This window comes from Callospermophilus lateralis, chromosome X (assembly GCF_048772815.1).
Source record: "Callospermophilus lateralis isolate mCalLat2 chromosome X, mCalLat2.hap1, whole genome shotgun sequence".
Taxonomy (NCBI): domain Eukaryota; kingdom Metazoa; phylum Chordata; class Mammalia; order Rodentia; family Sciuridae; genus Callospermophilus; species Callospermophilus lateralis.
This window is the reverse complement of record NC_135325.1, coordinates 52,395,752-52,422,485: the sequence shown is the minus strand read 5'-3', so window position 1 is coordinate 52,422,485 and position 26,734 is coordinate 52,395,752. Positions and strand designations below refer to the sequence as shown.

Here is a 26,734-nt window from a genome sequence, read left to right as displayed (position 1 = left end):
ATTATATTGGCTAACTTTTGAATTTTGAACCAGCCTTGCATACCAAGAATAAATCCCACCTAGTTTATTTCTTAGTCCATTTTCTGATGCAATAAAAAAAATACCTGAGTCCTAGTAATTTACCAAAAAATTGAGGTTTTATGGCTCAGCACTTTATATGCTGGGAAGTACAGGAGTGTGGTGCCAGCATTTGCCTAGCATCTGATGAGGGCCTTCCCAACTGGGTCATGGCATGGCAGAGGGCATCACATGGCAAGAGAGAGCAAGCATGCCAGAAAGAGCTTATTTTGTAACAGACGCCATTCCTACTATAACCCATTAATCCATTAACAAGAGCCCTCATGACATTATCAGTTCCCAAAAGTCCCATATCTCAATACTGTTAGATTGGTGACCAATTTTTCAACATTGAACTTTTCGAGGACATATTTAAACCACAGCAATTATGCTATATAATTTTTAGTACACTGTTGGTTTTGATTGACTCACATTTTAATGAAGATTTTTGCATCTATTTTGAAGAGAGGTGTCCGTCTATAGTTTCCTTTTCTTCTTTGTTTCTTTTTCTTATAATGTCTGGTTTGCAGGTCTCGTAAAATGAAGTAGAAATTATTCCTTTTGCATCTATTTTTCTGGAAGCAATTATAGAAAATTGATATAAATTCCTCCTTGAATGTTTGGTAAAACTTACCAGCAAAATCATATGGGCCTGGTGCTTTCTATTTTGGAAAAATATTAGATGTTGATTTGATTTTAATAGATATAGGCTTATAAATATTACCTAGTTCTTCGGTATGTTTTGGTAGATTATGTCTTTCAAAGAACTGGTCTATTTATATAAGTTATCAAATTTATGAGAATAGAGTTGTTCATAATATTCTTATATTAGCATTTTAATGTCCGTGGGATCAGTTGTAATACTCCTTCTTTCATTTCTGATATTATTAATTTGTGCCGTCTTTCTTTCTTAGCTTGAATAGGGATTTTTATCAACTTTATTGATCTTTTCTATAAAACAGCTTTAGATTTCATAGATTTATTCTATTTTTGTTTTAATTTTCATTTTTTCTGCTCTAATTGTTATTATTTAGTTGCTTCTCCTTAGTTTGGGGTTTCCTTTTCTAGTTTTCTGAGGTGGAAGCTTAGATATTGATTTTAGAGCTTTCTCCTGATGTGTGAATTTATTATTATAAATTTTCCTCTTAGCACTGTGTTTGATGCATCCCACACATTTTTATAGGTTTTGTTTTAATTTTCATTTAATTTGAAGTCTTTTAAAATTTCCCTTGAGACTTTTTGACCCAGTGTATTCAGAAGTGTGCTGTTTAATCTTCTGTAGTTCTAGGACTTTCCAGTGATGTTTCTGTTCTTGGTTTCTAGTTTTATTCCATTGTGATATAAGAACCTACTTTGTGTAATATCTATTTTAAATGTGTTAAGGTATGTTTTATGACACAGAATGTGTTCTCTCTTGGTGAGTGTTCCATATGAACTTGAGAAGAATGTGTGCCCTGCTATTGCTGGCTGAAGTATTCTACAGATGTCAATTAAATCTAGTTGATAGATGGCACTATTCAGCTCAACTGTATACTCACTTATTTTCTGCCTACTTGATCAAGCAAATACTGTGGGCATAGTTAAGTCTCCAACTATAATAGTGGATTCATCTATTTTTCCTCACGGTGCTCTCAGTTTTTCTCTCACATATCTTGATGCTCTTTTGTTAGGTGCATATACTTTAAGAACTGTTATATCTTCTTGGAATATCTTCTATCATTATATAACGTCCCTGATAATTTCCTTGATCTGAAGTGTGCTTTGTGTGAAGCACATTTCAGAATGAGCTAGCTTTATTTTGACTATTGTTAGCATGATATGTCTTTCTTATTCCTTTAATCTACCTATATATTTATAGAGGATTTCTTACAGGCAACATATAGTTGTGCTTTATATTTTTAATCTGCTCTGACAGACTTTTTATCTTTTTACTGGTATATTTAGAGTATTCACATTTAAAGAAATTATTAATATAGTTGGATTAATGTCTACCATACAATATTTGTTTTCTGTTCATTGCCCTTTTTCTTTTTTTTTTTTTTTAACTTCCACTCTTATTCTGCCTTCTCTGGTTTTAATTGAGCATTTTATGTGATTCTATTTTTCCCTCGTCTCTTAGCAATTATATTTTTTTTAATTTAGAGACTTCCCTACTGTTTGAAATATATATTTACAATGAATCCCAATCTACTTTCTTCTTATTTTAGTTTTGGTGGTAGTAATTGAACCCAGGCGAACTTTTCCACTGAGCCACATCCCAAGTCCTTTTGATTTTATTATTTTTAAAAAACATTTTGAGACAGGGTCTCTCTAAGTTGCTGAAGTTCTCATTGAGTGGCTTAGGCTGGCCTCAAACTTGTGGTCCTCCTGCCTCAGCCTTCTGTGTCACTGGGATTACAGGTGTTCACCACTGTGTCAGGCCTAATCTGCTTTCAAATAATACTATACCACTTCACAGGTAGTACAAGTACCTTATTACAGAATATTTCCAGTCCATATCTTCTATCCCTAATAACACTGCTTTCATTTGTTTCACATATTCAAAGATCATAACCATGGAACAATTTTTTGCTATTATTACCCTGAAGAAAAGTATCATCTATTAAATTAAGAAAAATAAAATAATTCATATTACCTTCATTTATTCATTCTCTAACTCACTTTCCTTCTTTATGTAGATCCAAGTTTATGACCTATATCATGTTCCTTGTTTCTGAAGAATTTCTGTTAACATTTCTTCCAAGTCAGATCTACCAACAACAAATTCCCTCCTTTTGTGTTTGTTTGAGATTTTTTGTTTCTACTTCATTTTGAAGGATAATTTCATGGATATAGAATTCTAGATTGTTGATTTTGCATCATCAGTCTTCATTAGAACACTAGGCTTTGAATAGAAATGAAGTATATAGTGTTCCCTAATTTAACAGATGAAGACTCAGAAGAAAAGTCACTTGCTTCATTGTTATTTTGTGGATGAGTCAAGACTACTATCTGTCTAGACCAGCTGGTGGCCTCTAGGGCCCTGATTCTATTACAACACACCTTTTCCTTTATGTCAGATAGGCAGACTCCCTGCTCATGTTGATCAAAATGAGTCTGATTTCAATTTTACTCCTATTAAAGTAGTCCCAGGTAATTCACAGCTATCTGTCCCACTCTCATACATTTGTGGGGTTTGCATGTAGAAAGTATGGTGGTTATAATTAGGGGGAATTTGAATGATATAGAAATGTAGCTTGTTGCCATGGAAACAAACATATGAGACTAGTAGTCCTCTGAGTAAGAATAAAGTTCTGAAGCATGTAGAGAAAATAAATCAATATATCTAAAAGGTTATAGAACTCAGCAGGGGTTACTGCTTTTGCTCTGTGTCAAGATGCTCACTTCTAGTGTGAGATAGTTCTAGCTTCCTAGCATTTTCTCACTAGAAGCTGGAAACCTACAGTGGTGTCAAGTGATAGCAGTGGGCATGGCAGATAGAGTCAGGCCTTAAAAATATATGTTGAGACTCATAAGAATGATTTACTGGTCATAGTAAGCTATGTTAGAACAATAAGGAACCCCTGTATTGCTGAGATGATGTACTTATTATCAACTGTGGGAAATGTGATGCAATCTAATGACAATCCTATATGTATTTTTCATCTTCTTTTTTACCCCAAGAGGTATGGCAAATGTTTACTAAGCAGAAGCTCTGAGTGCCTTCCTATGACCCAAGATGAAGTAGAAGAAAAGACTTTCAGCCTGTTTCTCTAAGTATTCTTCACATCATGGCCATTTTAGGGGAGAAAAAAGAAAATTTTACTTAGATTCCTAACTCACATTATATACCAAAAACATACCAGATTGCTCATTGATTTAAAAACAAAAATGAAACCATAAAAGCACTAAGAAAAATACAGATACCTATATAATGTTACATTAGTGAGGGTCTAACTAAGCATTACATTGAAGGCAGTAATCATATAGAAAAAGATTATTAGGATAATTATATTTCATTGAAAGATTCTCACATCCTTTGACCCAGCAGTATCATTTTATCTTTTGTTTTTTGTTGTTGTTTTTTGGTTTTGTTTTGTTTTTGTTTTTGTTTTTGGTACCAGGGATTGAACTCAGGGGCTGAACCACATCCCCAGCCCTTTCTTATATTCTGTTTACAGACAGGGTCGTACTGAGTTGCTTAGGACCTCACCAAGTTGCTAAAGCTGGCTTTGAGCTTGTAATCCTCCTGCCTCAGCCTCCCAAACCACTAAGATTACAGGTGTGGGCCACTGCACCCAGCCCAGCAGTATCATTTCTAATGAATACATTCTAAAACAAATGGGGGCAAGTTTATAAAAACATACATGTGTAAAAACATTCACTATAGCATTGTTTATAATAGTGCAATTAGAAATAACCTAAATGTTCATCAAAGATGATTAAATGCCAAATCATCTACATTTATAAAACAATGTAGAAATGTAGTTATTGACATAGAAAAAGTTTGTTAAACAACCTTTTAAATTTGATCACATTTTGAAAAATATATATTGATATCCACAGAAGATTTCTAATTTTGCCTAAAAATAGTAGTTATTTGCAGGTACTTTTGATACCAGTAATAAGAATCAATCAGAGCCAAGTTCCATTTCCCCAGATGTGAAAATCGAACACCTAAGAAACACCAAGGCAAGCACAGAAAGCAAGTTTGGTTTTTTAAAATTATTTTATTTATTCTAATTAGTTATAAATGACATCAGAAGGCAATTTAATTCATATTACACAAATAGAGCACAATTTTTCATGTCTCTGATTGAACACAAAGTAGAGTCCATGCTATTTGTGTTTTCATACATGTACTTAGGATAATGATATCCATCTCATTTTACCATCTTTCCTACCCCCATGCCCCCACCTCCCCCCTCTTCTCTTTGCCCTATCTAAAGTTCATCTATTCTGCCCATCCCCTACCCCCTACCATCCCATATCAGCATCCTTATATCAGAGAAGACATTTGGCATTTGGATTTTGGGAATTGGCTCACTTCACTTAGCTTGATATTCTCCAGGTCCATCCATTTACCTGCAAATGCCCTGATTTTATTCTCTTTTAATGCTGAGTAATATTCCAGTGTGTGTGTGTGTGTGTGTGTGTGTGTGTGTGTGTGTGTATCACATTTTCATTATCCATTTATCTACTGAAGGGTATCTAGATTGGTTCCACAGTTTAGCTATTGTGAATTATGCTGCTATAAACATTGATGTGGCTGTGTCCCTGTAGTATGCTGTTTTTAAGTCCTTTGGGTATAGATTGAAGAGTAGGATAGCTGGGTCAAATGGTGGTTCCATTCCCAGTTCTCCAAGGTATGTCCATTCTGCTTTCCAGATTGGTTGCACCAATTTACAGTCCCACCACCTATGTAAGAGTGTGTCCTTTTCCCCAGATCCTGGCCAATACTTATTGTTTGTTTTCTTAATAGCTGCCATTCTGACTGAAGTGAGATGATTTGCATTTCTCTAATTGCTAGAGATGTTGAACAATTTTTCATATATTTGTTGATTGATTGTGTATCATTTTTTGAGAAGTGTCTGTTCAGTTCCTTGGCCCATTTATTGATTGGAGCCTCTTCAACAAATGGTGCTGGGAAAACTGGAAATACACATGCAACAAAATGAAATTAAATCCCTTTTTCTCACTGTGCACAAAACTCAACTCAAAGTGGATCAAGCACCTAGGAATTAAACCACAGACCCTGCACCTAATAGAAGAAAAAGTAGGCCCAAATCTCCATCATGTTGGATTAAGACCTGACTTCCTTAATAAGACTCCTATTGGGCTGGGGATGTGGCTCAAGCGGTAGCGCTCCCGTCTGGCATGCGCATGGCCCGGGTTCGATCCTCAGCACCACATACATACAAGCAAAGATGTTGTGTCTGCCGAAAACTAAGAAATAAAATATTAAAATTCTCTCTCTCTCTCTCTCTCTCTCTCTCTCTCTCTCCTCACTCTCTTTAAAAAAAAAAAGACTCCTATAGTGCAACAATTAAAATCAATAAATGGAATGGATTCAAACTCAAAAGCTTCTTTTCAGCAAAATAAACAATCAGTGAAGTGAATAGAGAGCCTACATTTTGGGAGCAAATTTTTACCACTTGCACATCAGTTAGAGCACTAATCTCTGGGATATATAAAGCAATCAAAAATTTTAACACCAAGAAAGCAAGTTTTATTTAAAGAATAGAACAGAGCTGGACTTTTCTGTAGAGAAGGGGATCCAGAACTGGTATCTGAGGAAGTAGGGGTGTCCTGCCCCTTTTATAGATTTTAGAATTCCTTTTTTCTCTTGGCCTCCCCTGCCCATCCTGAGTCTCTGACTAGAGACCAAAAGGTGGGCCAAAGGTAGAGCAATCAGAGGGCAGAACAAAGCATCCCAGGGGTTCAGGCAGGAAGGGAGCAGCCCTGGAGGCATTCATTAGCAGCCTGGTGTAGGGAGGAACAATTCCCTGGAGTCAGGTCACCTTGACAACAGGTTGCAGCTTGGGAAAGGGCTCTGGGGGTATTAGCATTTCATTTCCTTCTGAATCAGCCCCCATCTTTCTGACCCAATCATTTATTGCCTACACTGTCTGTCTTTTTGTCCCCCAGCCTCACTTTAATAAGTTATTTTTTCTTTGAATTCTCTTTTTGTGTATTATTTATGTAAATATATACAAGTAATGAATAAGTATGTGTAGTAAAAAAATAATAGAAGTTTGAAAATTAAAAAAAAAACTCACTTTCCTTCTATTCAAATAGTGCATTTTTTTTCCAATAGTGCATTTAAATCAAACTTTCTCCGGGAAGGTTCCCCCCCCCCCCCCAGTTAGCCAGTATAGTTCCTAAAGTCCCCCATCTTAAGTGTTTTTCTAATTGTAATTTCTTTGAGGATGGAGTTGTGTTGCAGTATATACTATTCTCCATTCTGTAGGCATGTTCAGTAAGGTCTGGTTGACTAGTGATGGTCTGATTTCCTCAAAGCCTATTTTGAAGTCTGATGGAACAGCACTAACCCTCCAGCTGATTTAGCCAAAACCTTAGCCATGACTAGCACATCTTGGCTATGAGGGCAAGGTGGCTGCAGTTGCTGCCATCCTGTTGCTCTCCAGGTCTAAGGTTGCTGACTAGTCAGCTGGTAGCAGACTATTTGGGACTGGGCCCTTTGTGTGTACATCTTTCCCCAATCAGCTTTCTTGTTCAAGGAAGAGGCCCTTCTCAGTATGAGTTGCTGCCTCTTAGTATTATCTGTATAGTTGTACTTCCTTGCCAGAACCATCATACATATTCTCAAGAGCTCTCAATCTTGTTAAAAACCATAAAGGATGGGTAGCAAAAAAGGAGAAGGAGAAGAAGAAAGGACTGGGAGGAGAGGGAAGGAGGGAAAAAAGAGGATAGGAGAATGGAGATTCATGGCCTTTCAGTGCAGTAGGTTGCTCAATTCTACCTAAAACATCTCCTGCACTCAGGACCTACTATTGCACATGAAATTACTTTGCCAGGGAAGTCTACATAGACACTGATTTTTTTTCCACATTTTTATTGGTGCATTATGGTTGCACAAAATGATGGGATTTGTTGCTACATTTACATGCACACTATCACCCCCAGCACTTCCCCCTGCCTTCCCATTTCCCACCACTTTATCCCTTTCCTAAACTCATCTCCCTTTAATTATCATGAGATCCAGCCCACCTTTCTTTTCCTTTATTCTTTGTTGTGTTTTTCTTTCTAAAGGGCTTGTTCAACCCTGGCCACACTGGAAGTCCTTATAGGTTAGAGACTCTACTGACCTCTAGTAGAGACTGCTGTCATCGCTAGAGATTTTTCCAGGCTTGTTACAAGGATCAAATGAGAGAATATATGTAAATATGAGTTATAAACTATAAAATAATATTTGAACCCTTGATGTTCTTTTTGTAAGCTCTGGTGGGCCCTGACAGTGGATTAATGTTGTACAATATTGTTTTTGTGGGATTTTGGAACAGCTATCCTATACCTGTGTCTAAAGAGAGCCAGATCCATCTACAGAATGAAGAAAATGGGATCTCTGGGAGGGAAAAAAATGGGTGGGAGGCACCTAAACTGTGTATGTCAAGGGAGTGGTTGTCCCGTATTTCAGAAAAGCCTTGGGTTTTCTGAGTGTCCTCTGTTGGTTAAAATTATTTTCCTTAAGAGTAATTCCCAAGAAAATGCTTATGATTTCACTATCAATGAAACTGTTCACACTTCTTTTAAAGCTTCCATTAAGTTATGGTAAATGACAGTGTGAGATCATGTGGACCCCATATGAGTGTGTTAAGTTTGCAGTATTATCTATCTATTTCTTTATTTTAGTTGTAGACGGACACAACACCTTTGTTTCATTTATTTATTTATATGTGGTGCTGAGGATAGAACCCAGTGCCTCATGCATGCTAGACAAGTGCTGAGCCACAACCCCAGCCCCTGGTTGCACTGTTTTAATAACTACCAAATTAAATCACTATTAGAAAGTGACTAAAAAGTAAACTGTTGCTGTTTTGCTCCTTCCATGAAAACAACTCCTTTTTCTTTACAGCTTCCCCACATGAGACGCCGTATCAGGTCCTCACCTGGATGCGTGACTCTTCAACCCCAGGACTTGCAGAATTAATGGAATGCCGTCCTAAGGTTGTTGAGTTATGCATTTCTGGGCATTTCATCTCTACAAAGAAGCACCCATTCCCTTCCCCCAAAGAATAAGGCTGAAAGATTTTTCTCTCTAGGAAAGAATCTTCCTTGTCATCTTTGTGGTCTCAGCAGTCAGAAAACCAACTGGGAAGGCTTTGTAGTTGGGAGATACTTTGTCAAGAACCTGACCCTTGGCAGTCAGGCTCCCTTAAATTTGCAGTCTTGGAGGTCCTTTGCAGGGCCTGTCTTAAAAGAGTAAATATTTTCTGTTAATTTTCAGTGACTTAATTTTCCATTTTCTTTTTCTAATAGGTCCAGTTAAAAACAAGAAAAAGGGTAAGTTAAGCTCTTGATTTAAAAAATTGTCTTGTCATGTCTTTTCTAAAGTTAGAAGAAAAAAATCAAGGGAGTAGGATTTTTGTGTTAATTTCTTTCAACATTGTTTGTCTATTTATTCAATCACCTATGATGTGTATGAGCATTGTAGTTTTTAAAGAACAAAAAAATGGTTCTTCAGTAGTGGTCCATGAAAGATAAAACTGATTCTCTAGCAACATATAAAAATTGTTTTTGTTTTTCTTATTGCTTTCTTCACACAGGGCCTCGTGCATGCTAGAGCAAGTGTTCTACCCTGAACTACATCTCTGGCCTATCCTCATCCTTCCTTACTCCTTCCCCTGCCTTTCCTTTTTCTCTGTTATTCCCTCCTTTATCAAATCAGTGATCCTATATGAATGAAGACCTGAAGTGCTTATAAGAAAAAAAGTACACTACCTATGGAAAAATGTCAATATTTTGTTTTTTGGCCTAAATCTCAACCTATTCAATTTCCCAGATTCTCGGGGAAGATATGTCTTATTTGTAGGGATTCAATATCCTTTTCTCTATGATGGGAAAACTAGACTATAGTGTTACCCTGATCCTTCAGTCTTTCAAAAGAAACTTCTAGTTGGGCAGCTCTGTTGTACTGTTTCTGGGCCAATAAGTCTCCATTGTTCCTGAGATGAGACTGGCCCAAGGGCTGGTACAAGTGCTCATTTACTTGAAGAGAAGCATCCAAAGACAAAACAAGCTCCAAAGAAAGGACTAGGTGATATGATACACTCCTTATGTCTAAAAAAAAAACAACTATGAAACTAGTATATTAGCTTGTTTCTGGGTTCTGGCCTGAGGGGATGATAGATAAAATAAAAATAATGATTTTTCATTTAAATGTTTCAAGTGAAATGACTCTATTAAGATTTATGGAACTTTCTAGAATAGGTTATCAGCCTCAGACTGAGTCAAAAAGACTGGCTTCAGGTACAGTCTGCCACTTCTGACTGCCAGGGTACTTTGCTGCCTTGAGGTACTCAGGACCCCATGGTAAATTTGTTTTCCTTTTGTAACGAAACTGAGGCCTCCAGAGGACCTCAGCTGAGCAAGATTAGAAAAAAGCAGGAGACTGGAATCAGCGAAGAAACCTTTCTCTGTGGGACCTGTGCATTCACCACCAACATACTTTTTTTTAATATTTATTTTTTAGTTATAGTTGGATACAATACCTTTATTTTACTTATTTATTTTTATGTGGTGCTGAAGATCATACCCATGGCCTCGCACATGCTAGGAAAGCACTCTACCACTGAGCCACAACCCCAGCCCACCAACATACTGTCTTTTAAGAAAGTAAATTTGATCTTTAAGTGTTTAGTTCTTAACTCTTGTCACATCCCTTTAAGACAGAAATTACAATTCGGATCATTGCCCAGCACTGCTACCTCGTGTATGGGACATTATTGAGAAGAAAATGCACATGAGCTTTAAGCATTTACTTTAGCTGAAAGTGATTTAGAAGCTATTTAACATGGATTTCCTTGGACACAGTGAATAGGCCCATGCCTGAAGAGTTAAATTGAGTTATTCCCTTAATTTTCACACTTTAATGGAATTTTCCTACTTCTATAATTCATTCATATTCTCATTCATTCTCTCTCTCTCTCATTTTGGTTGTGATTTCAATATTTAGGGCTTTGCTAAAATGTTAGGGAACTGTCCCTTTGATGAAGTTCAACTTTGAAAGGAATATGCATATTCTTCTAGGACTACACAGGGTAACTTTCTAAGCATGAAAGTCTCTAGACTTTTGTATCATGAAATATTCTGTTAGGAAATCTGAAGAAGGAATTCAATCATCTAAAGTCAGCCTCTGGTCCAGAGGTCATTTTGAACATGCTCTTCTCTGGGCCTAACTTTCTATAAGTATGCAAGTATGAGAAGCACACTTGCCTGATTGCAGAGAGGCAGAGAAGACCAGCTGCACGACTAGATCACAGCAGGAACATTTTCTCAAATGCCTTCTAACATTTTCATAAGTGAACATTCTCTGTTTACACTGCAACCATTATTCTCTTGGACTGGAGGAGTTTCTGGCTGTAATTCTTCCAAAATTACATTAAGCAATTACAGGAGACTCACATTCTTGAAGCTGAAGTTTTTGCTACCCACAGAACACCCTCTAGCTGGAAAAATCTCTGTTAGGCCCCAAAATGCTAGGATACAGGATGGCCTAATATGCACCATCCTCTGTGTCTACTCCACCCAAAAATAATGAAGGAGAAGCAAGCCTTACAACCAAGCTAGGAAAGTTTCCTGGCTGCTAAGGGTAGGTCAGTCCTCCTAGGGAACCTTAGTCTCAGGAAGAAACTTAAAGAAATCATTGAGGCCAACCTCCTCATTTCACAGATGGAGAAACTAAGGCTCAAGAAGAGGAAGGGATATGCCCAAAGTGTGACTATGGCAGAGCTGGGGCTTACATTCTTATCTCCGGAGTACAGATTCCACTTCTTTCCACTACACTAGCTAGAATTGAAACTTGGGCGCTGAATAAGCCTGATTTGGAAGCTGTCCAAATCTGAAGGGAGATGGTTTTCCTGTTCAGCATCTTAAAATTGGCTAGATGTAGAAACTGAGCAGATCCAATCTTCTGCTGCTAAGTTCAGGGAAAACTCTAAAGCTCAGACCTCTAGGTCTTTAAGGCTACAGGGACTCTGAGAGAGATGCTCTCCAGACCTTCCTTTCTTTAACTCCCTGGAGAAGAGGCTCCCCAGTGATCTGTTCTTTCATTCCATATGCAGATGTGGATAAACATGGACAGTTGGCCTCTTGAGTGGCTTTGTCATGAGGATTTGGTTTCTTGGACATGAGGCATTATTTTCAAAGGAGGACCTGATAAGTCAGGACAGGATTTTGCAGGCTGAGTCTGATGAGCAGGGAGTTGGAGTCAGTATGGAGATTTTAAAGAAAGGGTTGTCTTTAAAATTAAACTACCTCAGCTGAAGGCATTGTGGTGGAGTCTTGTAAAAGGCTTCCATTCCTGGGACTTCCACAAAATTGTGAGAGGGTGGTAAAGGGAAGAAGAAGACACTGACCTCTGAGTGACTAGCTGCAGTCCTCAAGTGGAGCTGCTCAGAGCAGAGAAGTAAACAGAAAGAGCTGGAGGTTTGGGTTTAAGTCTCACTTAGCATGACTACATCCAGGTGGAAATGTTGGAAGGACAAGAATATGAAATAGGAGGACTGAGATTGTTCTGGAAATATCGTGAGGACAGAAGGGAGTGGAGTTGGTGATTATAATGAATAATACATTTGAGAATAGAGCCTCTGAGAAAAGACTCTGGGAAGTTGGATTATTTAGCATACGAAAAATAGAGATTGATGGGTAACCTAACGTCTTTGAGTGTATAAAGGTTATTATATCAATGATGCTAACTATTCTTCTCTGTCTACACAAAGGATGGAATAAAAGTTTAAGCTGCCATAGGAGGGATTTCAGTTATATCTACCAAAGAACTTCCTAACAGTGAGCAGTGAGGGGTGATAAACATTGGAACATGTTACCAAGGGAGTTTGCAGAATTTCCTTTCCCAGAGATCTTTAAAAATAGAGTTTAGAGAGGTCAGCTGAGAAAGCAATGCCTGCTGCCTTCTCCTCAGTTCTCTCTACTCTGCCTCCCCTTACTTCCTTTACTCCCCTTACTTTCTCAATATCCTCAATCGCTCTTAGCTCCCTCCCTCCCTCTTTCCCTCTCCTCCTTTCCTCCCTCCCCATCCATTTCTCATTCCCAGCTAGCACTGCCCCCATCCCCATCCCCACCCCCATCTCCTGCATATCCTGACTCCAGTAAGTGTCTTCCCAGAGCCAATGGTATTCCTGAGGTCAGGCTGTCCAGCTTCCTCTTGTCATCCACATCAAATCCACCAAACTAGGCAGTTAACATGAAAGTCCCACACTCTTCAACAATGGCCCAGTTCTGTAAAGAACCACAAAGTGACCCATAGGTCTGACTGCTTGGTAGTTGTTATCCTTTGGACTCAGCTGAATTGTAACCTTCTCTTTGAAGACTCCCCTGACCTCTTCAGCATTTGGTCCTTACCATTAATGTAGCACTCCTACTCTTCTGTGACTATTTCCCCACTAGACTGAGCTCCTTGAGGGCCATTTATTTTTGTATTTTCCTATCCAACTGAGAGAAGGGGTAGGGTATGCGTGATAAAAGTGTCCAGCTCTTTAGCAGGAACTCCCAGCCAGAGGGCTGACTTTATGTCATTGAAAGTCTCTAGAACTCCTGACAATATACTCCTGACAGTGCACTCTCAGTAGTAAATAACTACAAATGTAACTCTGATTCTTTTTTTTTTTTTCCAGGAAAGAAGGCAGGGCCGCCTGGGCCCAATGGTCCCCCAGGACCTCCAGGACCACCAGGACCTCAGGGACCCCCAGGGATTCCAGGAATTCCTGGAATTCCAGGAACAACTGTCATGGGACCACCTGGTCCTCCAGGTCCTCCCGGTCCTCAAGGTCCCCCTGGCCTCCAGGGACCTTCTGGTGAGTTCTCCTATCTCTTCACCCCCCAAGCACCTTATCAATACTTTTACAGAGCAAGAGAGGGTGATCCTGAGAATGGTTTCAAATAATGGTGATGGGATTGATGTGAAATAAGAAATGCAGGTCTCCTTTCCCAGTGTAGAGCTAGGAATTGGACAAGCCAGAAGAGTCTGGCCTACTCTACCTTCTTATTTGTACCAATCTGTCAATGACAGGCTACCTGTTCTTGTCCCATGTGAAATCTTCCATCACAATACCCCTTGACTTTAGGCCTCCCTATGATGTACCAGTAAATTTACATGAGCCAGAGAGAGGGGCCATGATGATTCATTGGGGTTCCTTTGGAGGATGGAGTTGGTCTGCTCTGATTCCCAGCATCTAACTCCACATACGGATGCTTGCATGGAAACAGACTATAGGGAGAGATGTTGAAGGCTGGAGGGTAGTTTCATCCCTTGAACTCTGAGATGCCTTTCCTATAGATGTAGAGAAGTAGTCACTGATGGTTAAGTAGCTGGAAATTTATGAGTCGCTCAGACTGTGAATCCAGCAGACCAAGGCATCATGGCCATCCTGTTCTGCAACAAAGTGCTTCTTGCACTAGATCCTTATCCCACAATACTGCCCAAATGCCATTTCATCCCTTTGCATCTTTTTCCTGGGGCCCAGAAGAGCAGCCAAAAGGTATGGCTGCAGACTCAGACCTGCCTAATTGGAGTTGACAGGAGTCAGACTGGACTTAGGTCAGTAGTTATCTCTTTCTCCTGCTCACTTCCTGTACCTTGGGGTTTAAAAGAAATGGACTCTTTATAGCCAATTTCTCTAGGTCTGAGAATTCAGCAGCAGGACTCATATTCTTTAACTTGGAATTCAAATAGGGCTAAGCAGTGTTACCATGGCCACAAGAGACAAAGTTGGTTTTTTAATTCAATCATTCCACAAATATTAATTGAGCACTTTCTGTGTACGGAGAAATACATTGCTGAGTGGTCCCTGTTCCTGTAGAGTTTATGTCCAGGAGGAGGAAGAGACAATTAAAGAAACCAGATCTTTATAAATGGTTATGGGTTCCATGAAAACTATTAACAGACAGCAAAAGAGTAAAGAAGCAGGTACTGTTGTCTCCGGTACATAGCGACAGGGATACCCTCTCATCGCTCTCCTCGGGTGCTCAGTGGGGCTTACCTTAGGCCTGTATTGGCAAAAGGCCAGCTTCCCTGATGGATGCCATGCCTACTGAAGATGAAGTTCAGGGACAGAAAGGAGAAAGAAAGGGCATCCTCTCACTTCCCAGGGCCCCCCATTGCATTCTGACTCTCCCCACAGCTCTAAGACTTGGGGAAGAAAGCTCAGACAGGGCTGGCCCCAAGGAGCAAGGTTCAGTGCCACTGGCTGCTGGGTGGGGAAAGGGTAGAAAGAGTACACCCTCTTATTGTCCTGTCCTATCTTGCAGGTGCTGCTGATAAAGCTGGAAGTCGAGAAAACCAGGTTGGCTGGGAATTTCTGTCTTCCTGGGGCAGAGGGAAGGCCACAGGCTTAGAGCAGACTTTCAGGCAGCTCCCTACCAAATTTCCTGAAGCTTTATTTGGTGAGGACATCTTGGAGGTTCTGAGGATTTTCACTTACAGACCCCTCCCATGTCTATGAATAGAAAAAGTTTGCCCCAGGGCCTGCCTTTAGCTATGGGAACCTGTCTAAACAAGACTTTTTCCCCCTCACCCACAGGAGACAGAGGGTCACCAGAGCTAGACTCAGTAGTGAATGGAAATGAGCCAACAGTCAGGAATGTTCACCTTGGCCTCCTACTCCCCACATACCCCAGACACCTAGTTGGCACTCAAAGTGCCTAGGAGACAGAGCTGAGGAGTTTAAGAGTGTGTCCTTGAAAAATAGCCAACTACCTCCAGGCCAAGCCCAACCTAGGCTTCTGCCTTAATGGCCCCAGGGGCTCCTCCCTAGTCTTTGAGCTTCCTAATCTGTCTCTGTTGGCAGGTTCTGCTGCCTTGCCTGGCTTTGTCTCATCTCAGCCACCCTCACTACAGCTGTTTGGCCACTGTGATAAATCTACACAGCTGCACAGTGCACGATGGCTTCGTGGGGCCATTTTATATCCATCACCTCATTTGATCCTCAGACGTCCCCATGAGAGAGGCCAGAGATTCTTATAATCCCCATTTTTCCCTGTGAGAGAAGCCAGAGATTCTAATAATCCCCATTTTACAGTTGGGGAAATGAGGCTCAGAGGCACTATATCTAGCTGAAGTCACATAGCATGGAAGTGGCAGAGCTACAAAATTATATTGCCCTCTAGTAGAAATGTAGTCACTAACATCCCAAGACGGGGGAGAAGAATAAGAATTGGGATACAAAAGGAGACTAGAAATGAGGGATAGAAACCTGGAAACCGTGGCAGAGTAAGAAACTATTACAGTGACTACTCTTTGTCTTTTTCATCCTCCCAGCCAGCTGTGGTGCATCTACAGGGCCAAGGGTCAGCAATTCAAGTCAAGAATGGTAAGAATCAAAGTAGGCTGCCTCCCTGAAAGGAGCATCTCTACTCCCTCATCCCCAGCCTCCAAATAATTGTCCAGCCTAGTTCCTCCCAGGCCTATGAGGTACCCTTGGCATAGAAGGCCATTCTCTACTCCATCATGCCCTCTACTGGCTATCCACAGTAATGGCTTGCACCAAGATCAATTGCTACACCTAAATTGCATTTAGAATTCACTAATGAGGGAGCTGAAAGGGACTTGAGACATCATCCACCCAGATATTCTTGAAGGATGGAGTCTATATCAGAGTCGCCATAGAGATATGTGTAGTTTGATAAACACTTTCATGATACAAATTTGAGATGGGAAAACTACATAAAATTGAGCTCTTCTTGTGTGATCACTCTAAAAAGAGAATGAGTGGGGGTGCTTCTCAGGGAATGAGGATTATGTTAGAATCCCTAGGGAGTATGAGATGCTAGTGTCTATCAAAAGGGAGAACATGTTTAATGAGGTTGAGGAACACTGCTTTAATATAACTCCTGCATTTAAGAGATGGAGAAATAGCTGGGTGTGGTGGCACATGCCTGTAATCCTAGGGACTCCAGAAGCTAAGGCTGGAGGACTGAAAGTTCAGGACCAACCTCAGCAATTTAGCAATGCCCTGCAACTTTAAAATATCCTGTCTCAAAATTTTTAAAAAATAAAATAAAATGTAAGGGCTGGGGATGTGGCTCTGTGGTTAAGCACCCCTGGGTTCAATACCTGGTACCGGAGAAAGAGAGAGAGGGAGGTGGGGAAACAGAGTCCCATAGGGATTGGCTAATACCATAATAATGTACGTGGCTTATGTTTGTATGGTACTTTAGAGTTTTCAACATGCTTTCTTTGTTTTTTATTTCATTTGACCCTCACAACTGCCCTATGAGGTAGGTATTAGCACCTTTCTACAGAGACAGAAAGCAAAACTCAGAGAGGTTAATTAACTGGCCAAGATGTCATAGTTTTTTAGGAGCTGAGATTTGAAACTGTTTGCCTGGCTCTTTGTACTGTGTTATGCTCCTTTGGTGATATGTATGTCCACTCCACTGAATGATTAGGTTAATTTTCTTCCCCAAAGAGACATGAACATTCATTAAAGAACAGCGCTTTGAAATAATGTCCAGTCCCCAGGGTGCCCAAAGCCTAAAATGCAAGAACCCCCAGGAGCCTTAGGAAACAGCAAGCTAGCCAAGATGCCAGATGCTTGCAGAGCTTGGACTGAAAGGGAGGGGTTGTGAGTATGGAGACGGTAAATGAAGGCCAAGAAACCTGCTATATGGGGACAGCTTTTAAGAGCCCAGTCAGTCCTGAACTGGTTTTGCTGAGTTTCCTTAATGATTGGACTTAGCTACTCCCCTTGCCTGCCACCTGGATGTCTGACTTAATAGCCTCATAAGCACAAAAAAATGAGCAGAATGGCACCAAAATCCTAGCAGTCCTGCTGGGAACCAGGTGCTATGGGCCCCAGGGCCTGGAGTGGGCCATGATTACCATCTGTCCAGGGAGGACAGGGACATAGGGAATAGATTTGTTTGGGTGTCTGGAGTGATGGCCTCAGTATTTATTCTGTGCCAACAGCTATTGATTTTGTTCCTGCTAACATATAGCAAGACTGTTTCCAGCCCCCGCTTGGCCACTCCCCAGTAGTTTCCATGCTATGAACCCTTTAGTTCCACCAGAAGAAGTGAGGGAGTCAGAGGTGACAGGACATCATCCAGAGTAGTCCACTGAAGAGATGGAGCCAGGGCAACTCCTCCTAACTCCATCCTATGTGTGTATCACCTTGAGGAAACATGGCAACCTATTCCAGAGGCCTCTTTCCTCACACCTCAGAGAGGCAGCCTCCTGAGACTGACCAAGGATGGATATTCAAAACATAATTTCTTGGGTGAAAAATGGATGGCTGAGAGGGGGAAAAGGCTCCATGAGCTTGGGTTCCCTCCACTCCACCCTGTCATAGTAGTAAATAATATCCCTCTTTCTGCAGGATGAAAAAGGGAAGTTTTCCTCTACCCTCATGTGCTGGCTCCCCCTGACTGGGGTAGAGCCAAGAGATAGATAGATGCCTTGCCAAGGGTGCCTCAACTCCCAGACACGCCCCCCCCATCCTTCTGGCTGGTCTACTGCAACCTGGCAGTCTACCCCTCACTCTCTTAAAGATCCCTCACACCTATGGGACTTGATTACTGGTGGTCACTAGCTCCAGCTGACATGGAGTCTCAATCACCTCTGATCCATAAATGTTCTCCAGATAGACCATTCATTGGGCTGAGTAATTGCCTGAAGACCCAGGGAGGCTTTCCAGAAAGGAATGGGTGTGGAGGAACCATAAAAAGGACTCTCTTAAGGAAGAGAAATCCCATGAACCTATGAAACAGGAGAGGGATTCAGGAGCTACTGCTGGGAGAGTAAAATTGAATAATAAGACCTAGCCTGCCACTCAGTGTCTGAATTTTGCCTGTGCAGGCCCCATAAAAAAATAAAAAGAAAAAGAAAGAAAGAAAAGAAGAGTGCCCACTCTTCTCTTACCACCAGCACTCCAAATTCTAACTGGAAGGTGTTGGTTAAATACTCTTTCAGACAAAAGAGTCAGGAAAGGAGAGATGAAGAAAGATAGGCAAAACACAGGGGCTCTGAGGCAGGCCTAGGAGTCCTTTAATAAACGGCACTACTTCCCTGCTTCCAAATGCTCTTCTTAAAGCTTGGCCTCTGGGCCTTCCTAGTCACCTGGGGCAGGGTAGGGGATTGTGTACTGTTTGGTATTTATTTCTATTGCCCAGATTATTCTGACATGTACTGACTGACTGCCCTTCTCTCATACTGAGATCTTTCAGGTGGAGTGCTCAATGACTGGTCTCGCATCACTATGAACCCCAAGGTGTTTAAGCTACATCCCCGCAGCGGGGAGCTGGAGGTACTGGTGGACGGCACCTACTTCATCTATAGTCAGGTAGAAGTGAGTACGGTCTTAGGCCTAACTCTTCTTATATCCAGAATGCAGATCCGGTGCAGGCCACATAGGGGCACTATGGAGACAGCCAAGACTATCCATTGGCTAACTTCCTGCTTTGGCAGGCTGGGTGGGGGTGAAAGGGTACTTCCCCGGGGGAGGGCGTTGTAAGGAGGAATGAGGTGGGGGGGCTGCTTCATTTTTTTTCCTAGCCATGTATCATGGAAAAACTGAAAAGAGGCCCCTCCCACATCCTACTATCTGATTCCCTCCTGCAGGGCCCCAGGCCCTTGTTTTCCCTCTGAACTGTTTGGTTCTACTGCCAAACTTGAACTTGGTCTCAGCATAGTTTTTGAGAGTCAGTTCCAGGGCTGCTGAGAACTGCTTCCCACAACACTGCTAGCTTGGGCATTATAATGAATTGTGCTCCTGCGGACTTTCTCTCCACCTCAAAAACATTTCTGACTCTTTCCTTCCTCTTTCTCCCATTTGTGTCTCTGTCTTTCTGTTTCTGTTATTCCTGCCTCCTTCCTTCTGTCATTCTCCCAGGCCTTTCTCCCTCTGTTTTTTGTCCTTTCCCTGCCCTGGGCCCACTCCCCAGGTCTGCCAGTGCCCATCCACTGCCATTCCCCATTGGGTGCCCCCACTGGGGAGGGTCTCCACAGAGTTAGAAGTAGATGAGCCTTGAGATTGGGGCTTCTCTGGGGTGGGCAGCAAGCAGGCGGATGGACAGAAGGACTACGGAGCCAACAGATGGGTCTCACAAGAGAGTGGCCAGAGAAGGTGGGTCAATAAGCATTCGCTGGGCACACTGAGCATCCTGGCATAGCTTGGTCCTGACCCAAGAGATAATATAGCACCTGAATACACAGCTCCTAGCTTTCATAAAGCGATTTAGGGTGTCAGATGGTCTCAACCCCTATGGGGCATGTGGGTATGACCCCAATGTCCTACAGACTACGTGCCATTTGGTGGTGGCCAATAATCAAAAGGGGATGGGGCATGATGACTAAGGGTAATGCAGATGGAAAAAAAAATACTTTTCTAAATGTAGGGGAGAATTGAGAGAGGCCCATGCAGGCTACGAAAATCCCTGTGACCCCAAGCCATCAAGCATAGGTTAGTGTCTCCTCCTGGCCATGGGAGTGAAGTTAGGTACCTGGGTTCTGCCCTTCCAAATTTGATATATCATTTGTGGTGGATGGCTCACCATCTTTCTGGATCTGTTTCCTTAGTCATCTAATGGGAGTATCAAGGGGTCCTGTGGTTAGGGAGAGGAGTTTAGTGCTGAGAGGGGCTGCTGCAAGCTGAAGGGGCTTCTGTTAAAGAGCTGAGAACATGGAATACCATTACTATGACCTCCCTGGGGATCAGTGACTTCTAAGTTTAGTAGCACATAGTCATTGGGGCTTGAACTTGGAAGTTAATTTTTATCTAGAGCATTAATCAAGCACTGATTGAGCACCTAAGGTGTACAGATCACTGTGCTTCATACCAGGGATGGGGTGAGGAGGTGTTGAAGGGGCAAACAAGGCACAATATTTTACCCTCACAGAGTTTGTGACAGGTGTGCTGTTGTAAGAAAGGTCTGCTCAGCCACCTGAGCCCCGTGGAATAGGGGAAAGACAGTGCATGAACCTATCACCTGCTGCTCCTATTGGCCCACTAGCATGCCTTCAAGTGGCACTGCTCCCTCTACAAGGTACACTGGCAGCTCATCTCAGAGGGTCCTATCTGGTCACTATAGGGGAGGGCCCCCACCCTCTCTTTCCTCTCTTCCCCAATCCCTTCTTGTTGCCTCTCACCCAGGTTTACTACATCAACTTCACTGACTTTGCCAGCTATGAGGTGGTGGTGGATGAGAAGCCCTTCCTGCAGTGCACCCGCAGCATCGAAACAGGCAAGACCAACTACAACACCTGCTATACTGCGGGTGTCTGCCTCCTCAAGGCCCGGCAGAAGATCGCCGTGAAAATGGTGCACGCCGACATCTCTATCAATATGAGCAAGCACACCACCTTCTTTGGGGCCATCAGGCTGGGCGAAGCCCCTGCATCCTAGACTCCCCCCATTTTGCCCCTGCCCATGTCCCTGCCCCAGGTTTGGGAGCCGGGACTCCCAGAACCTCTAAGTGCTGCTGTGGAGTGAGGTATATTGGCGTTGCAGCCACAGAGAAAAACGCCCCTGTGCTATTTATTCCCCAGTGACTCCAGGATGATAAGGCCTGCTTGATTTTCCAGAATGACTTTGATTTAACAGGACAGTTGATGGAGCCCCAGGGTTTACAGGAAGCAGAAACCTTCTTTGGCTCCTTATTGACTGGCTTATGGCATGACTCTTCAACCCCGAGGTCCCTGTTGTCAGATTTATCATTATTGCACTAAAATGAGGATCCAGGGCAGTGGACCAGAGAAAGTGAAGGTACACTCCAGACTCTGGGGGTGACCCCAAGGGTGCTGCTGCTCCTCTCTTGGCTGGGGGTGGGGCAAGGGTGGCATTAGGCTACAGCCTAAGGAGAGAGCCAGGAAGGAAAAGATAGGTGCTGGTGGCAGAGACCAGGGGAAAAACCTGCCAAGCAAGTGTCCTTGGCAGTGGAAGCATTCTTGCTGCTCTGCACTGTGACCTGCAAGAGGGTCAGGGAGCCCTTCCCACTCAGGCTGAGAGCCACGCTGTGGCAGCTTTCTGGGCTCCAGAGACGGGAACTTCGCTCTGCCAGGGAACCATTGCAGGAACAGCCACAAACCTGCCTGCATAAGACTCTAAATCCGTACTTGGGGCCACATGTCTCTTTGTTTACAGCTATGCTGCATGCTCAGAAAACTCCCTAGGGTCCCCCTCGCAATTGCACCTGCCCCAATCTGACTAGAACTCCTGTCTTCTTTCTCCACAGAGCCTACCTCTGTCTGAGACAGGTGCCTAACCTGGGACCTGTGCTTATGTCAGTCTGGGATATTCTTTAGCTTACCTGGGCACAAAGAGAAGTTTCCATTTACTAAACAATACAAGAAGTATTCATCTAATTCTAATCAAACCGTGTCTGAGGGCAAGGGGTTGGACTGGATGACCTCCAAACGTCCCTAAGTCAAGTTCTAATATTTGTGACTCTTAACAGGCAGCTGCCACAGTAGCCTTCTGAATTCCCAAACCCTAGACTGCCCTTGGGCATCAGCAAAGCAGAGTTTTACTACCTGGCCTAGAAAGGGCAAGAGGTAGGGATAAGACAGGGGAGTTTTGTCCAAGTTGCCGCAACCCAAGTGATCATTAGGACAGGCTTCATCCGAAAGGACAGCAGCCAATGGCCTATTAGAGCTTAGTCACCCCAGAGCCCCTGCTGCTTCACTGAAGTCAAGCTCAGGAGAAGCCAGCATCTGGGCATTGGGCAGGGTTCTGTGCCCTAGCTCAGGTCCAAAAGCACCTTGGCCCAACCCCAAGCTTCCTGCCAGGTCAAATGCTAGGACCATTCAAGGGCTTTATTTCTACCTGCCTGGATACAACCTGGCTTCTAAGTGCTAGGTCCAGGCCAACGCTGTGGGGTCGGCCTTGTACAGTTTGCTCCTCTTGTTCCTAAAATCTGTTTTCTTCTGAGGAGATGGGAATACATTCCTTCAGGCAACTGGAATCTACCAAGAACAACAGGTATTTCTTTCTCAGATGTGCCTCCCCTTCAAGGGTCAGGGCAAGAAGTGGTGGACCAGGCCTCTATTGTCCAGTTGCTAATGACAGCCTTGCAACCAGAGGCAGAGGCAAGGCAAGCTACAGGCTCAACTCCTTTAAAGTGCCTTACACAATCTGCCATTGTACTAGGAACTGGCAGAACCTCTCAAAGTTTGGAAAGTACTTTCTCTTTTATTGTTTCCTTTGAAGAAGGCAGAGCAGAGAATATCTCAAATGCCATTGTTTAGATGAGGCTCAGAGAAGTGAAGTGCTTTGACTAAGATTTCACCCAGTTTAAGTCAGCTAGGTCTGACTCCAAAATTATTCCCTTACACCATAGAACTGTGTGGAATTGGGGTCTATAGAGAACCAATAAAGGTGATGATATGGAACCAAGATCCTTGAGAGTCTTAGGGAGAAACCCAGAGATGCCCATTTTCATTACTTGATAATAATCCCAGTTCTCTTGGCTGTCAGGAGCTCTTGTAGCAAAGGGTCAAACATCTCTTTGGGAAACAGCCATCAGCCGTAGAGGCTGCTGAGAAGAATCTTCTTGGCATCACATCCAAGCAGCAGCCTCTGGGACCCCATAATGGGTAGCCCCTGATGTTCTTTTCACCCATCTGACAAAACAAGCAGCCATCACAAATGGAGTCCTACTGTAGGCAAAGTCCTCCTTACAGACAGACAGCCACCAGGAGCCCACGGACTCCTCACAGCTACTAAGTGACTCCTTATCTCTTTCTACCAGAACACAGAGACCTTGATAATATCAGCATCTCTCAGGAAGATTCGAGAGAAGGCTGATTCTAAAGCCAAGTGGGTTTGAGGAGAAAGGAGGAAAAAATTCTGAATTGTACCCCTAAAGGACAGTCTGACACCCATCCCATTCTCCAGATATGGAAGGGATTATAGGGAAAGCAGGATTCCCACTAGACCCCACATTCTTTCTGAACCCTCCCTAGACAGGGAGTGATGGTAAAGCAAATAAGAAATAGCTGGGGAACCCTGCTGTGGTCTAGTCATTGGTGAAGTAGTGAAGCAGTTTACTGTTGGAGGATGTGGAGATAGATTTACAGTTTGGAACTATGATGATGGGAATTTACCAGAAGGCTAAGGCTAGTGTGGAGAATGGGACAAGGACATTGGAGGGGAAGCAGATGACAGGTTTGCAAGAGAATTGCATGGCAGGAGCCTCTGCCAGCTGCTTGGCTTCAACAGCCAAGCTGGTACAAAAGGCAGCTGTGGGAGGCTGCTCAGCTACTGGTTCCCTGTAAAATGTAGCATTTGCCTTATTTCCCCCACTTTATCCATCCTGAGCCATATTTCTTTTGCTTAACAGGAAAGGGCTAGGAACCCTGTATGCACTCACATGTGAGTGTGTGTGTCTTATGTAACTAGAAGATTCAGAGAAATTTAAAACTAAAAAGGCCTTTAGAGTGAATATAGACTGACCTACATTCCACCCTCTTACTCATGTGGAAACCGAGGCCCAGAGAGGGAAGGTGATCTGCCCAATGATGAGCAAGCTCTGACCTCCAGATTCAGCAGAGAAAAGGAAGGAGAAGAGCCACCCCTGTTGTACGGGGCCACCTTCTTTCTTCCACCCACCTACTCAAGGCTGGACGTGCTTGGCCCCCTTCAGGAGCCTGGCCAGGCAGGGAGAGGAAAGAGGCAGCCTTCATCAGAACTCTGCTCTGCCCCCCACACACACATTTGCCCAGCTCCTGCCTGTGTACTAAAAGGTTCCAGATTGGCCCAGTACCAGGAAGTTCTTAGGCCACCCTAGTGCTGTCTCAGGTCCCATCCTTGCCTCAGGGCTCCCCTAGGCCTTGCCAGTACAGAGAAAGAACCCAATTTTTTTATCTTTTAATCCATTTCAGGGCTCTCCAGGAGGCATTGGGGTGTGTTATTTCTTTATTCAGAGAGCTCCAGCTGGGATAGGGGAGAGTAGGCTTTGTTGTGAGAATGGCCTGGAGCAGGCCCATTGCTGCTTTTGGGGGGTCAGCATCCAGTGTGAGATACTGTGTATATAAACTATATATAATGTATATAAACTGGGATGTAAGTTTGTGTAAATTAATGGTTTATTCTTTGCAAATAAAGCGCTTTCCCCCTCCTGTTCTTGAAATCAGTTTGAGCACTTCCTATGGGCTAGGTGCTTCTTTGCAAATTATACCACTCATGAGCTAGAGAAGGGACCAAGGCACTCATTTCAGAGGGAACAAAAGAAAGAACATAGTCTGAATTTCCTGTCAGGAGCATCCCACATCCTCTCTGTGCTCCAAACCACATGCCCCCATCCCTATCACCCTAGATCTGGAACCATATTTCTGGGAGGCTAGATGTCCTACCAAAAGGAATATTGTCCTGGGGCAAGGACACCAGCATGTGAGACTAACATATATTTCAGGCCTTGACCCAAAACAGCTTGGGGGAATCTAGCCTTCAGCTCATCATTAAGGTATCACCTCATTTTGCAGATGAGAAGAGCAATGTTCAAAGATTTTAAGCAGCTTGTGGAAGGCCATCCACCTAGTAGGTGTTTCAACCTTGTCAGTTCCCAGTGCAGGACACTTTCCCCTCTCCCTTGCTGCCTCTGCCTCTTGGTCAACACTCTTCCTGTGGAGGCTTGTCCTAGGGAAGAGGCCCACTGGAAGAGGACCAGATAAGAGAACTCAGAAACATGTAGCCCAAAATCCAAAAGCATTCTGGTCACTTTTCACAACCCAATGCAGCCTTTGTCTCCAATGTATAGATGGAGAATGTGACATGTAAGCACAGAAGCCCAGGTTGATCTGTAGTGGCCAGATGTGCATAGGCCATATGTTGGAACCCAAGATGGTCCTCTGGCTGCCTTAAAGGGGATTTTTTGATTATTTGTTTGTTTTGTTTTGAAAGGGAAAATAGTTACAGGAAACTTGGAGACTATTTCAAAACACCATGGGGTATAACTCAGTGGTAGAGCACATCCTTAGCATGTACAAGGTTCTGGATTCCATCCCCAACACCCAAACAAAACAAAAGCACCTTGTGATAACTCAGGGAGCACAATAATCCCTGGCACAAGAAGTACCAGAGAAAGCAAAAAAGTGGAAGCATTTTTTGCCACACCATGTGTAAATCATCACATAAGGCAGGCACCCAGGGCAAAAATGTATGTCACACTATATACAGGGTATTCTAAACCAAATTGAAAAATTCAATGCAGGTAAATCATTGGACCAAAAGGTGTTACACTCAACAGGGATAGAACAAGGGCCCTGTGGACCAAATTTTGTTACCTGTCATTGCAGTATCCACTGGGCCAAGAGTCTGAGAGACTTGCTACTTGGAAGGAAAGTACTCTATGGCTACTGGAAAACAGGTACTCAAAGGACAGAGTCATAGGGCCAGGCAAGTACAGTCAAGTTGCTAAAGGAAAGATGACAAATAAGGCCTGAGCCTGACGCATTCTACTATAGATTTATGAGATGGAAAACAAGTATGTATAAGAGTGGCAGTTGGTAGCCATTTCTTAAACTTTCAACGCAAGATCATACACTATTAAATTTCTTTTAAAATTAAGATGACATGAAATTGAGGGCATTGTTAACTCAAGGACAGGAAATGGTTGGAGAATAATCTGGTATAGCTCTCCAGTTTATAAAGTTCAGTCACATCCAGTATCATTTGCTCTTCCCAACAGCCTTTGAGGTAGGTAGGGGAGGGATTATTGGTCCCATTTTACAGATAAAACTGAGGCTCAGAGGAGACTGTCCTCAAGGTCACATGGCTTGAAGGTAGTAAAGCCTAAACTCAAAGCCCACTGGCTCTTAAGGCACCCGGTCCTACAAGAGGCTGATGCAAAAAGATGGGGCTATTGAAGATTTCAAGAAGGATAGACTTGAGCTGGGACCCTACAGCCCTCCGAACAGACTAGTTGGGGCTCACGTAATATCAGAAGATGGGCTTTTTATTGTGTCCATTGTTTTCCTCAATTCTGATGCCTTCTAAGGGAGCCTTCA

The 26,734-nt window shown here is 42.8% G+C and overlaps 1 protein-coding gene across 8 annotated transcripts in view; it reads left to right on the top strand.

The window, feature by feature from the left end:
- Positions 1 to 24,737, top strand: part of Eda (ectodysplasin A) — a 332,917-nt gene extending 308,180 nt beyond the window's left edge. The window contains exons 3-8 of one of the 8 annotated variants that reach the window (XM_077106619.1): positions 9,037 to 9,060; positions 13,410 to 13,589; positions 15,043 to 15,077; positions 16,052 to 16,103; positions 18,958 to 19,073; positions 20,883 to 24,737. In XM_077106619.1, coding sequence (XP_076962734.1) covers positions 9,037 to 9,060; positions 13,410 to 13,589; positions 15,043 to 15,077; positions 16,052 to 16,103; positions 18,958 to 19,073; positions 20,883 to 21,134 — 659 coding nt within the window. In that variant the 3' untranslated portion in view covers positions 21,135 to 24,737. Of the gene's footprint in view, positions 1 to 9,036; positions 9,061 to 13,409; positions 13,590 to 15,042; positions 15,078 to 16,051; positions 16,104 to 18,948; positions 19,080 to 19,622; positions 19,755 to 20,882 lie in introns of those variants that run through there. The other 7 variants (XM_077106618.1, XM_077106620.1, XM_077106616.1 and 4 more) reach the window with 7 other exon arrangements.
- Positions 24,738 to 26,734: the final 1,997 nt, after the last annotated feature.